The sequence below is a fragment of the Elephas maximus genome, chromosome 19 (genome assembly GCF_024166365.1).
Source record: "Elephas maximus indicus isolate mEleMax1 chromosome 19, mEleMax1 primary haplotype, whole genome shotgun sequence".
Classification (NCBI taxonomy): domain Eukaryota; kingdom Metazoa; phylum Chordata; class Mammalia; order Proboscidea; family Elephantidae; genus Elephas; species Elephas maximus.
In genome coordinates, this window is record NC_064837.1 from 48,449,608 (window position 1) to 48,464,693 (window position 15,086).

Below are 15,086 nucleotides of genomic sequence, written 5' to 3' on the forward strand. Positions count from 1 at the left end.
GTGTTGTCTTTCCCATCACCTAAAGTAGTTCTTATCTACTAATTAGTGAATACCCATGTCCTACCCTCCATCTCTCCCCCCTCTTATAACCATCAAAAAATATTTTCTCCTCTGTTTAAACATTTCTTGAGTTCTTATAATAGTGGTCTTATACAATATTTTTCCTTTTGCACTGATTTCACTCACCATAATGCCTTCCAGATTCCTCCATGTTGAAATGTTTCACAGATCCATCACTGTTCTTTATCAATGCATAGTTTTAGTATTCCAGTGTGTGAATATACCATAATTTATCCATTCATCCGTTGATGGGCACCTTGGTTGCTTCCATCTTTTTGCTATTGTAAACAGTGCTGCAATGAACATGGGTGTGCATATATCTGTTTGTGTAAAGGCTCTTATTTCTCTAGGATATATTCCAAGGAGTGGGATTTCTGGATCGTATGGTAGTTTGGTGTATGGTAGTTCTATTTCTAGCTTTTTAAGGAAGCGCCAAATCAATTTCCAAAGTGGTTATACCACTTTATATTCCTACCAGCAGTGTGTAAGTGTTCCAGTCTCTCCACAGCCTCTCCAACATTTATTGTTTTGTGCTTTTTGGATTAATGCCAGCCTTGTTGGAGTTTGTTGTTGTTGTTGTTGGAGTGAGATGAAATCTCATTGTAGTTTTGATTTGCATTTCTCTAACGGCTAATGATCGTGACCATTTCCTCATGTATCTGTTAGCTACCTGATGTCTTCTTTAGTGAAGTGTCTGTTCATATTCTTTTGCTCATTTTTTTAATTGGGTTATTTGTCTTTTTGTAGCCGAGTTTTTGTAGTATCATGTAGATTTTAGAGACCAGGTGCTGATCAGAAATGTCATAGCTAAAAACTTTTTCCCAGCCTGTAGGTAGTCTTTTTACTCTTTTGCTGAAGTCTTTGGATGAGCATAGGTGTTTGATTTTTAGGAGCTCCCAGTTATCTAGTTTTTATTCTGCATTGTTAGTAATGTTTTGTATACTGTTCATGCCATATATTAGGGCTCCTAACATTGCCCCTATTTTTTCTTCCATGATCTTTATCATTTTAGATTTTATATTTAAGTCTTTGATCCATTTTGAGCTTGTTTTTGTGCATAGAGTGAGGTATGGGTCTTGTTTCATTTTTTTGCAGATGGATATCCAGTTATGCCAGCACCATTTGTTAAAAAGACTGTCTTTTCCCCATCTAACTGCTTTGGGGCCTTTGTCAAATATTAACTGCTCATATGTGGATGGATTTATGTCTGGATTCTTAATTCTGTTCCATTGGTCTATGTATTTGTTGTTGTACCAGTACCAGGCTGTTTTGACTACTGTGGCGGTATAATAGGTTCTAAAATCAGGGAGAGTAAGGCCTCCCACTTTGTTCTTCTTTTTCAGTAATGCTTTACTTATCCAGGGCCTCTTTTCCTTCCATATGAAGCTGGTGATTTGTTTCTCCATCTCATTAAAGAATGTCATTGGAATTTGGATCGGAATTACATTAAATGTATAGGTCGCTTTTGGTAGAATAGACATTTTTATAATGTTAAGTCTTCCTATCCATGAGCAAGGTATGTTTCTCCACTTATGTAGGTCTCGTTTGGTTTCTTGCAGAAGAGTTTTGTAGTTTTCTTTGTGTAAGTCTTTTACATCTCTGGTAAGATTTATTCCTAAGTATTTTACCTTCTTGGGGGCTACTGTAAATGGTATTGATTTGGTGATTTCCTCTTCGATGTTCTTTTTGTTGGTGTAGAGGAATCCCACTGATTTTTGTATGTTTATCTTGTATCCCAATATTCTGCTGAACTCTTCTATTAGTTTCAGTAGTTTTCTTGAGGATCCCTTAGGGTTTTCTGTGTATAAGATCATGTCATCTGCAAATAGAGATACTTTTACTTCTTCCTTGCCAATCTGGATGCCCTTTACTTCTTTATCTAGCCTAATTGCTCTGGCTAGCGTTGAGGCAATCTTTTGAGATATAAAAGAAAGAAGCGAGCAGAGAGATGGGCGACCTCATGCCACCAAGAAAGCAGTGCCAGGAGCAGAACACGTCCTTTGGACCCGGGGTTCCTGTGCAAAGAAGCTCCTAGTCCAGAGGAAGATTGATGAGAAGGCCAATAGAGAGAGAAAGCCTTCCACTGGAGCTGACACTTTCAATTTGGAATTTTAGCCTGCTTTACTGTGAAGAAATAAATTTCTCTTTGTTAAAACCATATGCTTGTGGTATTTCTGTTATAGCAGCACTAGATAACTAAGACACTTACAAACAAATCTCAGAGATAGCATTCAAAGCACTGCCAGGTATGGTTCTACCTAACTGCTTTGTGGTTTCATCTTTCAGTACCACATATATCCTCTGCTTAGCCTAGGAATGCCCATGGAAGGAGTAGCCAAGAAATCAAAAGATACATTGCGTTGGGCAAATCTGCTGCAAAAGACCTCTTTAAAGTGTTAAAAAGCAAAGATGTCACCTTAAGGACTAAGGTGCACCTGACCCAAGCTATGGAGTTTTCAGTGGCCTCATATGCATGTGAAACCTGGACAATGAACAAGGAAGACCAAGTAAGAATTGATGCATTTGAATTATGGTGCTGGTGAAGAATACTGAATATACCATGGACTGCCAGAAGAACAAACAAATCTGTCTTGGAAGAAGTACAGCCAGAATGCTGCTTAGAAGCAAGGATGGCAAGACTTCGTCTCACATACTTTGTACATATTATCAGGAGGGACCAGTCCTTGAAGATGGACAACATGCTTGGTAAACTAGAGGGTCAGTGAAAAAGAGGAAGACCCTCAACTAGATGGATTGACACAGTGGCTGCAACAAAGCATTCAAGCATAACAACAATTGTGAGGATGGCACAGGACCAGGCAGTGTTTCATTCTGTTGTACATAGGATCACTATGAGTCAGAACCGACTCAATGGCACCTAATAGCAACAACAACAACATAGCCTAGGAATCATGCTGTGGGACCCTGAACACACCTTCTGATTTCTCATCTTCTTACCAAAGTTCATGCCTGGAAAAACTTTCCCTTCTCTCAGACCTACACACACTCAACCATATTCCATCAAAATTTATTTCAGAATTATAGTACAGTAATAGTTGATTGAAGTTGAACTATGGGAAGTATATAAAGTTTTAATGACGTTCTCATGAATCCTCATTAATGTTATTATTTCTTATTCCACTTTCAGTATTCTATGGTTTACATCATTATGGTTTACATTAGTTGGATAAAGATGTTGTCTCTGTTGAAGGACCTGCAGTCAACAAGACAGACACAATTGATATGAACAGAATATTTTGGATTTTCAAAGCCCTGATCCAGTGCAGCCTCCATCTTGGAGTCTTCTTATCGCCCATCCAGAAGTATTCTCTCACACCTTTGAAATTCATAATTCTTTGTATACACCTTTCTTGACCCACATCTATTTTTGTCTGTATGACAGTTGTCTCACTGTCTTATCCCTTCTAGACTATACGCGTGCTGTGAGTCAGGACTGGTGTTCACTTCTTTCTGTGTTCTCAATACCCCACGCAGTACCTGGCACACACAATAAGAGGTTGTTGACTGTGGTTGTGTCAATCAGATAGAGCTAAATTGAATGGATAATTAATTTAAGATTGTGGCCTGTAGACTTGAGACCTTTAAGAATTCATAGATGAGACAAATAAGGGGAGGGTGGAATTGGTATTTTCTGGAGGGGCTTAATGAGCACTTGTCTTTCTTGGAATTATAAGAAACAAAATGGTGAAGAGATTGTGGAAGAACATTATAGACATGAGCAACCTAGAGAAAAGAATAAATTTGAAGAGCTGGGGTGGTAAGGAGTGAAGCCAGCCTGCATTTAAGAGTCTTTTGAGAAGATAAAGTGTTAGGTGTAACAAATGGATAACAAGATGAATCAGTTTGGCAAAGATAAGTCTTAGTCCAATTGAACATGATATGATGGACCAATACCAAATAAACCTGTCCTATGGGCAAGCAGAAACCTGGTACTTGAGCTGAAGATTTGGGAGTCATCGGTACAGAGCTGCTAGTTCTCCATGAATGGGAATGTAGAAAGAGTGAACCAAAGGTCTGAGGATCTAGGCATTTCTTCTGCTTGTGACAGAAGGGGGAAGTTGGGCTAATCGGAAGACACAAAAAGAGTAGTCAAGTGACAGCAAGAACACCCAGAGTGTGTGAGGCTATAGAAATCAATGAAGGTATGTTTTGAGGAAAAAGCAGGTATCTGTATTAGTGATGCATGCACAACAGAGAGATTGAGAGGAGAGAATTGCTGCTCCTTGAGAAGTCTTTACAGAGAGGTAGAGATGAAAGCTGGTCTTCAGGAATTTAGGAGACAGGAGAGCAGAAAATTCCAATTTTATGGGGCTGACAGTGGGAGATAGCAATGAGGTTTTTCAAGGATTCTAAGAATTCCCAAGGGTCCTGCAGGCAAGTCAAAATGGGCATGGGTGCTGAAGGTCAGGTTTTCTGCACGGTCTCTCTTTGCTGGGTGCCTCATAGGGGGTATCATTTCCCCTCCACCAGTATTTACCTATGAAGCATATAGTGCTGGGACCAATCCTTTAACCCATTTCATTTTCTTAATGAAGGGGTATTTTTATGAAACAGCCATGATGAGTACTTTACAATGCATAAATATGAATGAGAAACAGATTTACTATGCCAGAGAAATAAAGTTTATTGGGAAGTAAATGAAGGAGCCTCTTTGCATTCCAGAGAACACCAAAGAAACAAGGAAAGCAGGAAACACAATACTTACAGGAAACATCCTAAAGTAATACCTGGAGCTCTAGGTTACAGGAGGTTAGTTGAACATCTTTAGAAGTAGAGAGGCTCAACCTCCAACATGAAGGAGATTTCCAGACATTGAAAGTTGATGATATATGTCTTTGCTTGTTAAGTCTGGAATGCATTTCAGTGCCTAGAATTATCAGTTGGCATGACGAGATTTCTAAATGGCAACTGAACTCCAGCAAAGACAGGATCCAAGGACCTTTCCTATGCTTGATCTAAATGGCTTCATTGATGTCTTCAGAGAGGATTCAAGCTTCTAAATTAATAGCAACATTTTTGAGATCTGCCACAGGGTCCACGGGAGTTGCCACAAGCATTGGTGGTAGCACATGGGTTGCAAGGAAGCCTGGGGGGACACAGAGGTTTAGAATGGTTTGTGGATAGGAGTGGAGAGATCCCTAAAGCACACATGACACCTTGTGTTTAATGAGACAACCCATGAATTCTCAATGGTTGGAGTTAGTTGGGATCAAATTTGCTTGGTACTAAATCCTTCTCTTAGAATGCCATGTGCAAAGGTAGAAGATGTTTCTTAAATGAAAATACAAATGAATATTTGAAAAATACTACCTCATCCTCTTGAGCTTTCCTGGAACTTAACACAATCTGTCTTACTCAACAGTTATTGTTGTGAATAGCAATCTCTCTACCACTGCCTCTCCCTTGTTAGCCCCCTGAGGCAGTGTATATATTCCTTTCATCTTTGTGCCTTCCACGTTTGAGTAAATCTCACGTATCATTGGGCACATAGTAGATACTCAATTAATGCGTATTGTTTCATGAGCTGAAAATATGACCAACATGCGTGTACCCATAACGTCTCGTAGTCCCACCTTACAGGTTTTCCCAGAAATCTTTAGCATCATACTCACTTGCAGTCCTCGCTCTCCAGCAGGCCCCGGTAAGTGTTGATCTCACTCTCCAGCCGGGCCCTGACATCCAGCAGCACCTGGTACTCCTGGTTCTGCCGCTCCAGGTCAGACCGGATCTCCGCCAGCTGGGACTCCACGTTGGTGATCATGTACTGTACCTGGGACAGCTGGGAGCTGTAGCGGGCCTCGGTCTCAGTCAGCGTGTTTTCCAGGGAGTTTCTCTGTGATAGGGAAGACAAAAAAAAAGTCAGAGACATCCTGCTTTAAAAGGTTTCTTTATGCAGTTATAAGGAACCACAAGCCCCAACAGTTAGGGAGAGTGTATGGTCTGAAGGGGGTCCCAGTGGCTTGATTTCCTGCCTTCACATTTCTTAGCAGGTCATCTGAACAATACCCACCTGGTTGTGCTGGGCCTGCAGCTCGACCTCCAGGGCATTGACCGTGCGTCTCAGTTCAATGATCTCTGACTGGTAGGACTGCAGCTGCTCCGAGCTGGACACCACCTGCTTGTTCAGCTCCTCAGTCTGAAATATCCAGAGGGGAGAAGACAGGGGTCAGGCCCTGTCTAAGGGCCCTGGAAGGCCTCGGGTACAGAGTGCCATGTGCTTAGACACTCACCTGTGTGGCGAACCATTCCTCCACATCCCTGCGGTTGGTCTCCACCAGGGCTTCATATACAGACCTGGTCTCATTCAGCACACGGTTTAGGTCCACAGTAGGTGCAGCATCCACCTCCACGTTGAGGCGGTCTCCAATCTGGTTTCTTAGGGAGTTGACTTCCTGATAGAGCAAAGGGAAAGAATAAACCCACAGAAATGGATCTGCAACCTTCCTACTACAGGAAAGTGAGCCCAGCCCTGCCAGGAATATACTAAAAGAAACACCCTGATTATTCCCAAAGACTGGCGTATATATTGTGTTGGAATAAACTCAAATAGGGATCTCATCAATTCCTTTCTCAAAAAAACTAGAATCACCTCCCATTTCCTATAGGACTAAGTCTCAACTTGGCTGTGTAGTTCTTACCTCATTTCACAACCACACTGACTCATTGGCCATGCACAAATACACCCTGCTCTTCCACTTCTGTGACTTGGCAGCCTCTTCCCTCAGACTGGAACACCCAAGTATCGAAATACTTCTCCTGCTTCAAGACATGCCTCTGAGAAGAGTTCCCTATCTCCTCTCAGGCCAACTGGATTATTTCTAGAACATGATGCTTGTTCATGATACTTCACTCTGCCTTGTACATGGCTATCTCTCACTGTGAACTCTTTGAAGAGAGGGGCCATTTCTTATTGCTTTTTCTCCCTCCATCTCTACCACCAAGTTCAGGACCTCACTGTGACCAGCAGAAAGTTGGGCTGAATAATGTTTTTTCTCAACATCTCCAGCACCTGCCCAACTCTGGGCCAGCTGCTTGAGAATTAGAAGCTCTCCTCACTCCTTGATGTAGATATAGTGTATCATTCTCTGAGTTAAACTTGAGTTCTTTGGAGAAGGGTCCCAGACCAGGGAACCTGTCAGGTGTTGCCTCCTGGTTTCCAATGCCTACGGTTTAGCTCTGAAGCGTGCCTTTTTTGTTTTCCTCTCACCTCCTCGTGGTTCTTCTTGAGGCACAACAGCTGCTCTCTCAGGGACTCCACCTGGGCCTCCAGGTCAGACTTGCACAGGGTCAGCTCATCCAGGATCCTGCGCAGGCTGTTGATGTCAGCCTCCACCAGCTGCCTCAGGGACAGCTCCGTCTCATACCTTAAAACACAGATTGGAGCACGAGGATGATCCAGAAAAGAAGCCCACCTCCCCTGCCTGCCTTGTTTGGGTGAGATTATCTTGACTCTCTTTGAACTTATACAGCTTTCTCCCTGTTGTTGTCCACATGTTTCCCTCAAGCTCTGCATGGATTGGCTGGAAAGGCCTCCTGACTCATCCTAACACCGGAAGTCACCTGAGAAGACCCATGAAATGGAGTCTCTCACTTCCCTCTCAATTTTGTTGGTTATCACCAAACCGATCCTTTCTCAAAGACCAACTAATTTAAATCCCTGAATTAGGGGATTTAAGAAGCCCTTCTAGAAAGAACAATGTAGAATGAAGAGCAGATAGCATATGGGCGAGAATCCCTATTTAAAACTGATTATATAATCAAACTTGAGAGAAATAAAAAGGGGAAATGGCTTTCTCCTCCCTTCTAGGAAACATTAGACCCATAAGGCCATGAAAGAGCCATAGGGTCCTTAGTGGTCACCTGGTCCAAAAGTCTCAACATACTTGGTTCTGAAGTCATCAGAGGCCAACTTGGCATTGTCGATCTGCAGCACCAGCCTGGAATTCTCAGACTTGGCACAAAGAATCTGAAAACAAGATTCTAAGGTGAGGATCACTTGAACTTGAGAATATCTTACTGTTCAAAGAAAGCCAGCTTCCTCTGTGCTCCCTCAAAGTCCACCGCTCACCTTCTTCTGGAGCTCCTCAATGGTCTGGAAGTAGGACTGGTAATTCGGGCACACATAGGGAACCTGCTGTTGGCACCATTCACGAATGCGGCCCTCCAGCTCTGCATTGTCCCGCTCCAGCTGGCGCACCTTCTCCAGGTAGTTGGCCAGGCGGTCATTCAGGAACTGCATTGTCTCCTTCTCATTGCCATTGAAGGAGCCCTCGCAGAGCCAGCCACAGCTTCCCACATTGGCAGGGATGTTGCAGGCTCCAGGTAGGGTGCTGCTGTGGCAGCTGGGGGGCACACAGGGCCGGGAAGAGTAGCTAGTGCGGCAGCTCAGGCTGGGCAAGTAACAGGCATATGGCATGGTGCTGGGAGAGGTGATGGAAGAGTAGGTGAACTGCTGGAGGTGGATGTGGGTGAGGTATGAGCCTCTCCTTCCTCCATGGCCCTTTTATACCCTTAATGGTGGGTGGGGGCTTGGCATACAGCATAGTTTTCTTTCCACAAAACTTCGTCTGAATTTTCTCCAAAATATGCTAGTTAGATGCCTCCAAAGAGTTCTCCCTCATCCCATAAAATTATTCCATTCAGCTTGTGTCATGTCAGGCTCCTCCTGGATGCTGGGGTTGGTGAAATCAGAGTTTTGTCAGACAGCTTCAAAGGAGGCAGAATCATCACAGCCCCAAATGGCTCTCCCTATTACTCAGAGAAGAGAACAACGAGGACATGAGGTTGAGTTGTTTGGGAATCAGATACCCCTCATCCATAGGGTTTTGCCGCCAGTTCCCTGGAAGGAGAGCTTGGGATGAATACTCTTCTAGATGTCCCTCTCCTCCCAAGTCCTTGCACATTTCAGCATTGAGCTCAGCTTGTCCTTATAGCAGAAGCTCATCATGTATCAGCTGCAAGAATCCTGAACATTACTCAATGAGAGTATTGGTTGAGGGCTTAGAGAATTTGCCAGTACATGGAGGGATTGAAAATATTTGAGTGTCCATGCTTGGGAAATGAGAAAGTAAAATGGAAACTGGTTGGCTGGGGAGGGATTGAAAATATTTGAGTGTCCATGCTTGGGAAATGAGAAAGTAAAATGGAAACTGGTTGGCTGGGTGGGAATAGCGCTAAAGCAGAAATTGGCAAGCTACAGCCCGCCAGCCAAGTTTGGCCTGCCACCTGTTTTTTGTAAAAAAAAATTTATTAAAACACAACCATGCCCATTCATTTTCGTATTGCCTATGGCTGGCTGCTTTTGCACTACATTGGCAGAGCTGAATAGTTACAACGGAGACCACGTGGCCCTCAAAGCCTAAACTATTTACCATCTGGCCTTTTACAGAAAAATTTTGCCAACCTGCCCTGAAGCAACAGTCTGCTAAAAGATAAGAAAGAGAAGCGATATCTGGAAAGAAAATTATGTCAGGAATAGTCCACAAGAATGAGAGTTCAGGTGGCAGAGTCAAAGCATAACACTTCAGACTCACAAAGAAAGGAAATCAGGGCAAGGTGTTCAGAGCTATCTTTGTATTTACGATGACCTTATCTCAAAGTCTGGAAATTTCTCTTGCTTTATTTCCATACCTACTCCTCTTTCTGAGAACATTAAACACCCCTAGAGGTTTGACTATGCCAGTCTGAGATGTTCCCAGAACAAGCTGCAATGCCTGTGATATAGAGTATGCATTTCTTCATCTCCCCTGGGATCATGTTACCTTTTGACTCTTCCAAACCCTAGGATCCTCCCTATTGTCCAACAATTAATCTCCTTAACAAAATAGACTTCCCCACCTCACCTTCTTTTTCCTGTCATTCTGTCTTTCGTTCTGTACAGAAACAAAGGCATGGTTTGGAAAGAAGTCCCAGGATTGTTTATGGAAGACAATATAAGTCACTTAAGAAGGATGTGTCTGGATTTCAAAGGCAACATGGGAGAAGCAGAAAAGCACACAATTTGGAGTTAAATAACTGGGATTCACATCTTTACTGACTATATGAGTCCAGAGAAATCAGTTCCCCTTCCTGCGTCTTATTTTCCTCATCTCTTAAATGGATGTAATAATCATTACTGCCCACCTCTTAGTTTTCCTGTGAAAAGTAAGACGTTGTGAATGAGCATACTTTTTAACTGTAAAGTGCTGTATGAACATGACTGAGGGAGGAGAGAGATAACAATTATTAATGTAACCTTTATCCTTCCTATTTTGGCCTAGACAGTTCAGATAAAGAATTTTGTGAAGATTCAACTTAGTGAAGCAAGCACCTGGGCACTTCCCTCATGCAAACCTAATGGTGAGCAGACCTCATTCACTTACCTTCCAAGCACTACAGGCACCCAACTACATCCATGAATTAATCAACAAAAACTGCAAATTTTAGCATTAACTTAGTGGATGGAATAAAACGTGGGCATATGGTACATTATCTCCTACCCTCTCTACTAAGTTCCTGATCCTGTGGGTTTGGTTACTTCATTCGGGCTGACTCTTGAGGAGAATAAGTCCTCCATGTGGGGTTGTATTGCCACTGAAGGCTCCTTTCTGGTTTTAGCCTTGAAATGGACTCTATTCATCCTCTGGGAATCCTCCAGCCTCACAGCTCTGTGCAAAGCTTGGTCGTGATGATAACAATGACAACAATGGTGATGATGACACCATTTAATGAATACTTGTTACATGCCAAACAAGGTGCTGAGTGCTTTTTGTACATTTTCTCATTTGATCCTCCCATCAATCCTGTAAAGCTGGTCTTATTATTCTCATTTTACTGATGAAGAAACAGGCTGGGAAAGACATGCCAATAGGTGGCAAAGCTGGGATTTGAACAACTCAGGTGTCTGACTCCAGAACCTGAACACCTAAGCACAGTGCAAAAACGTTACATTTGGCATCAAAGCTTCTCTGATTTTGTTAGGGGAAGGAAATCTTAGATTCATTTCTACCAGTTGTCTCTCTCTCTTTATAGTTTTTTCTTCTGATCCCCACTGGGGGACCTTGTTCTCCCCCATCCCATATCCTTGACAGTCCTCTAAAGTTCTCTCTGTCTAAGCAGTCCTCTCACCCAGCTACTCTCTGTGGTACCTTCCTGAACTGAGACCAAGTTATACTTATTTACTTCTCTCCCCAAGGAAATGGCCATCCTCTTGCATAATTAGTTGATATATCCAGATTGGAAATTAGATTGCCTTTCCTTAGCATCTAAAGTAAGTGAAAATGCACAATGGCATAATCTAAGGTGATTTAGAATCTGGGCAAAAGCCTACCTAACCCTGTAACAGTTTACCTCAGAAGTAAGTTCTGTTTCCTAGAATCAAAGAATTCTAAATCTGGAAGGACCTGACTATGGAGGAGAAAATTGGGATCTAAACAGTGTGAAACGGGAAGGAAACCAACATCAATGGATCACTTTCTGGTCAGGTAGTCTACTAGATACCTTCACATACAGTGTCCCATCCTCACTACAAACGGTTGTGTTCAAATTCTGTTATCGTCACTATGTATCAGAGAAGAAGAAACTGAGATTTTGGGAGGAAATTTAACTTGTCTGAGTTCACCCAATTAAGTAGACCCAAGTCTTCCTGGTTCATCACATCTCATTGTGAGTTAGAGATGAAATACTGGTCTAGGCCAGGGTGTGACAAAACAAGAACTGAGACAAAACACAGAAGAGAGATTATAAATCCCAATGCCAGCTCTGAGCACAAAGACAAGAAGACACACCTAGGCTTCCTGAATATTGCTTTACTCCTCAGTAAACTGGGGTTTTAAAAAGTGACAAATCCCACAAGCTTGTCATGAGGTGTCACTCCTGGAAGTAATGGAATGGGCTTTTATAGAGAAAAATGCTGAGCACTCCTGGGTAGCCCTGCTGATCTTCCTGTAGATGCTAACAAAAGCTTCAGTCTCAAAGAACTCGTCAAAGTGGATTTAACCTCAGATGTAAGGATGAAAAAAGTGCCTTAGCTCAATATGCCATAGACTGCCAAAAGAACAAACAAGTATGTCTTAGAAGTACATCCAGAATGCTTCTTAGAAGCAAGGATGATGAGACTTCAACTCACATACTTTGGACATGTTATCAGGAGGGACCAGTCCATGGAGAAGGAGCGTCAGCAAAAAAGAGGAAGACCCTCAATGAGATGGATTGACACAATGGTTGCAACAATGGGCTCAATCATAACAACAATCATGAGGATGGCAGAGGGCCAGGCAGTATCTTAATCTGTTGTACATAGTGTTGCTCTGAGTCAGAACTGACTTGACAGCACCTAACGACAACACGACAGCTCAATCCCACAGCAAATATAAATTTTCAGGGGAAACAGAAAGGCATAGGACCACTAGAAATATTCAGGAGATGAGCCTGGGAAAAAGTCAAATGTCCAAGGGTGGCACGCACCATCAGAAGAACAGACCAGGACAACCCAGGAACCAATAAAACAGATCACCAAAGAGCAGTGAATATGCCAAATAACCCAGCCAACTGAAAAGGGACCTGGGCTCCCATCAGAAGATGGATGTGGAGCCAAAGTCTATCAACAGGACTGGTTAGAGTCCCAGGGGCAGATTACCCAATAAGCAAGGTAAGCACAGACTTACTTGTGCTTACTTGTGCTCACTAATCTGTAGTGAACAGTTTTACATTTTTTCAATTCATCAAAGATTCTGCTTCTAGGTATGGCTGGCATCTGTCTCTCTCCCAAATCCACAGCACCTTCCTACAGAATCAAAACCTCTTTTCGAATTTTCAGTCCCTGACAGGGACTAATTACCCAGTAAGCAAGGTAAGCGTGGCCTTACTTGTGCTTACTTACTGATCTGTAGTGAACAATTTCATCACATGTGGATAGAGTATACAGACCTGGTGCAGAGTTTGTCACGGATTTAAACAGGAAAGAAGAGGTGGTATGAAAGAAGAAAACAGGATGATATACAGATTCTACTGCTGGGTATGAAACGACCCTCCAAAAAATATACTTTTCTGCCCTTAAGAAGCTTAGCTATTGCTGTTTCTACCCTGTGTCTTATTCCAAACCCTTAGATTATATATCTGTTCAGATTAGACTTGCATTCTATCTGCTGTAAAATTAATTTGACCCTGGGTTTTTTTTTTTTTTTAAGAGGAGCTGTGATTACCATTCTATTTGTAGGAAAAAAAAATGGCAACTTACTATGCAGATCAATATAAGATGGTAGATTCAACAAGAGGCGGGGCCAAGATGGCAGACTAGGTAGACGCTACCTCGGATCCCTCTTGCAACAAAGACTCGGAAAAACAAGTGAATCAATCACGTACATAACAATCTACGAACCCTGAACAACAAACACAGATTTAGAGACGGAAAACGAACAAATACGGGGAAGAAGTGATTGTTTTCAGAGCCTGGAGCCAGCGTCCCAGTCAGCGGATTTTCTGGAAAAACTAGTTTCCCAGTGATGGCTCAGAGACAGCAGTCCATATCAAACCACATAAAGAAGCAGACCATGACAGCTTCTACAACCCCCCAAACAAAAGAATCAAAATCTTTCCCAAATGAAGATACAATCCTGGAATTATCAGATACAGAATATAAAAAACTAATTTACAAAATGCTTCAAGACATCACAAACGAAATAAGGCAAACTGCAGAAAAAGCCAAGGAACACACTGATAAAACTGTAGAAGAACTCAAAAAGATTATTCAAGAACATAGTGGAAAAATTAATAAGTTACAAGAATCCATAGAGAGACAGCATGTAGAAATCCAAAAGATTAACAATAAAATTACAGAATTAGACAATAGGGAGTCAGAGGAGCAGACTTGAGCAATTAGAATGCAGACTGGGACATCTGGAGGACCAGGGAATTAACACCAACATAGCTGAAAAAAAATCAGATAAAAGAATTAAAAAAAATGAAGAAATCCTAAGAATCATGTGGGACTCTATCAAGAAGGATAACTTGCATGTGATTAGAGTCCCAGAACAGGGAGGGAGGACAGAAAACACAGAGAAAATAGTTGAAGAACTCCTGACAGAAAACTTCCCTGACATCATGAAAGACGAAAGGATATCTATCCAAGATGCTCATCGAACCCCATTTAAGGTTGATCCAAAAAGAAAAACACCAAGACATATTATCATCAAACTCGCCAAAACCAAAGATAAACAGAAAATTTTAAAAGCACCAGGGAGAAAAGAAAGTTTTCCTTCAAGGGAGAATCAATAAGAATAAGTTCAGACTACTCAGCAGAAACCATGCAGGCAAGAAGGGAATGGGACGACATATACAGAACACTGAAGGAGAAGAACTGCCAGCCAAGGATCATATATCCAGCAAAACTCTCTCTGAAATATGAAGGCGAAATTAAGATATTTACAGATAAACACAAGTTTAGAGAATTTGCAAAAACCAAACCAAAGCTACAAGAAATACTAAAGGATATTGTTTGGTCAGAAAACCAATAATATCAGATGCCAGCACAACACAAGATCACAAAACAGAACATCCTGATAGCAACTCAAATAGGGAAATCACAAAAACAAATTAAGATTAATTAAAAAAAAATACTCATAACAGGGAATCACGGAAGTCAATATGTAAAAGATCACAATAATCAAAAAGAGGGACTAAACACAGGAGGCATAGAACTGCCATATGGAGAGTGATACAAGGCGATATAGAACAATACAGGTTAGGTTTTTACTTAGAAAAATAGGGGTAAATAATAAGGTAATCACAAAGAGATATAACAACTCCATAACTCAAGATAAAAGCCAAGAAAAACGTAACGACTCAACAAACATAAAGTCAAACACTACAAAAATGAGGATCTCACAATTTACTAAGAAAAACGTCTCAGCACAAAAAAGTAAGTGGAAAAATGAAATTGTTAACAACACACATAAAAAGGCAGCAAAATGACAACACTAAACACTTATTTATCTATAATTACGCTGAATGTAAATGGACTAAATGCA

The 15,086-nt window shown here is 41.7% G+C and overlaps 1 protein-coding gene across 1 annotated transcript; it reads right to left on the reverse strand.

The window, feature by feature from the left end:
* Positions 1-5,082: 5,082 nt before the first annotated feature.
* LOC126063177 (keratin, type I cuticular Ha4-like) lies at positions 5,083-8,624 on the reverse strand. Its single transcript, XM_049861362.1, is given in 8 exon segments — positions 5,083-5,167; positions 5,694-5,914; positions 6,092-6,217; positions 6,312-6,473; positions 7,289-7,445; positions 7,965-8,047; positions 8,150-8,551; positions 8,553-8,624. Coding segments are annotated over 8 exon segments (1,308 nt in total).
* Between the last annotated feature and the right edge of the window lie 6,462 nt (positions 8,625-15,086).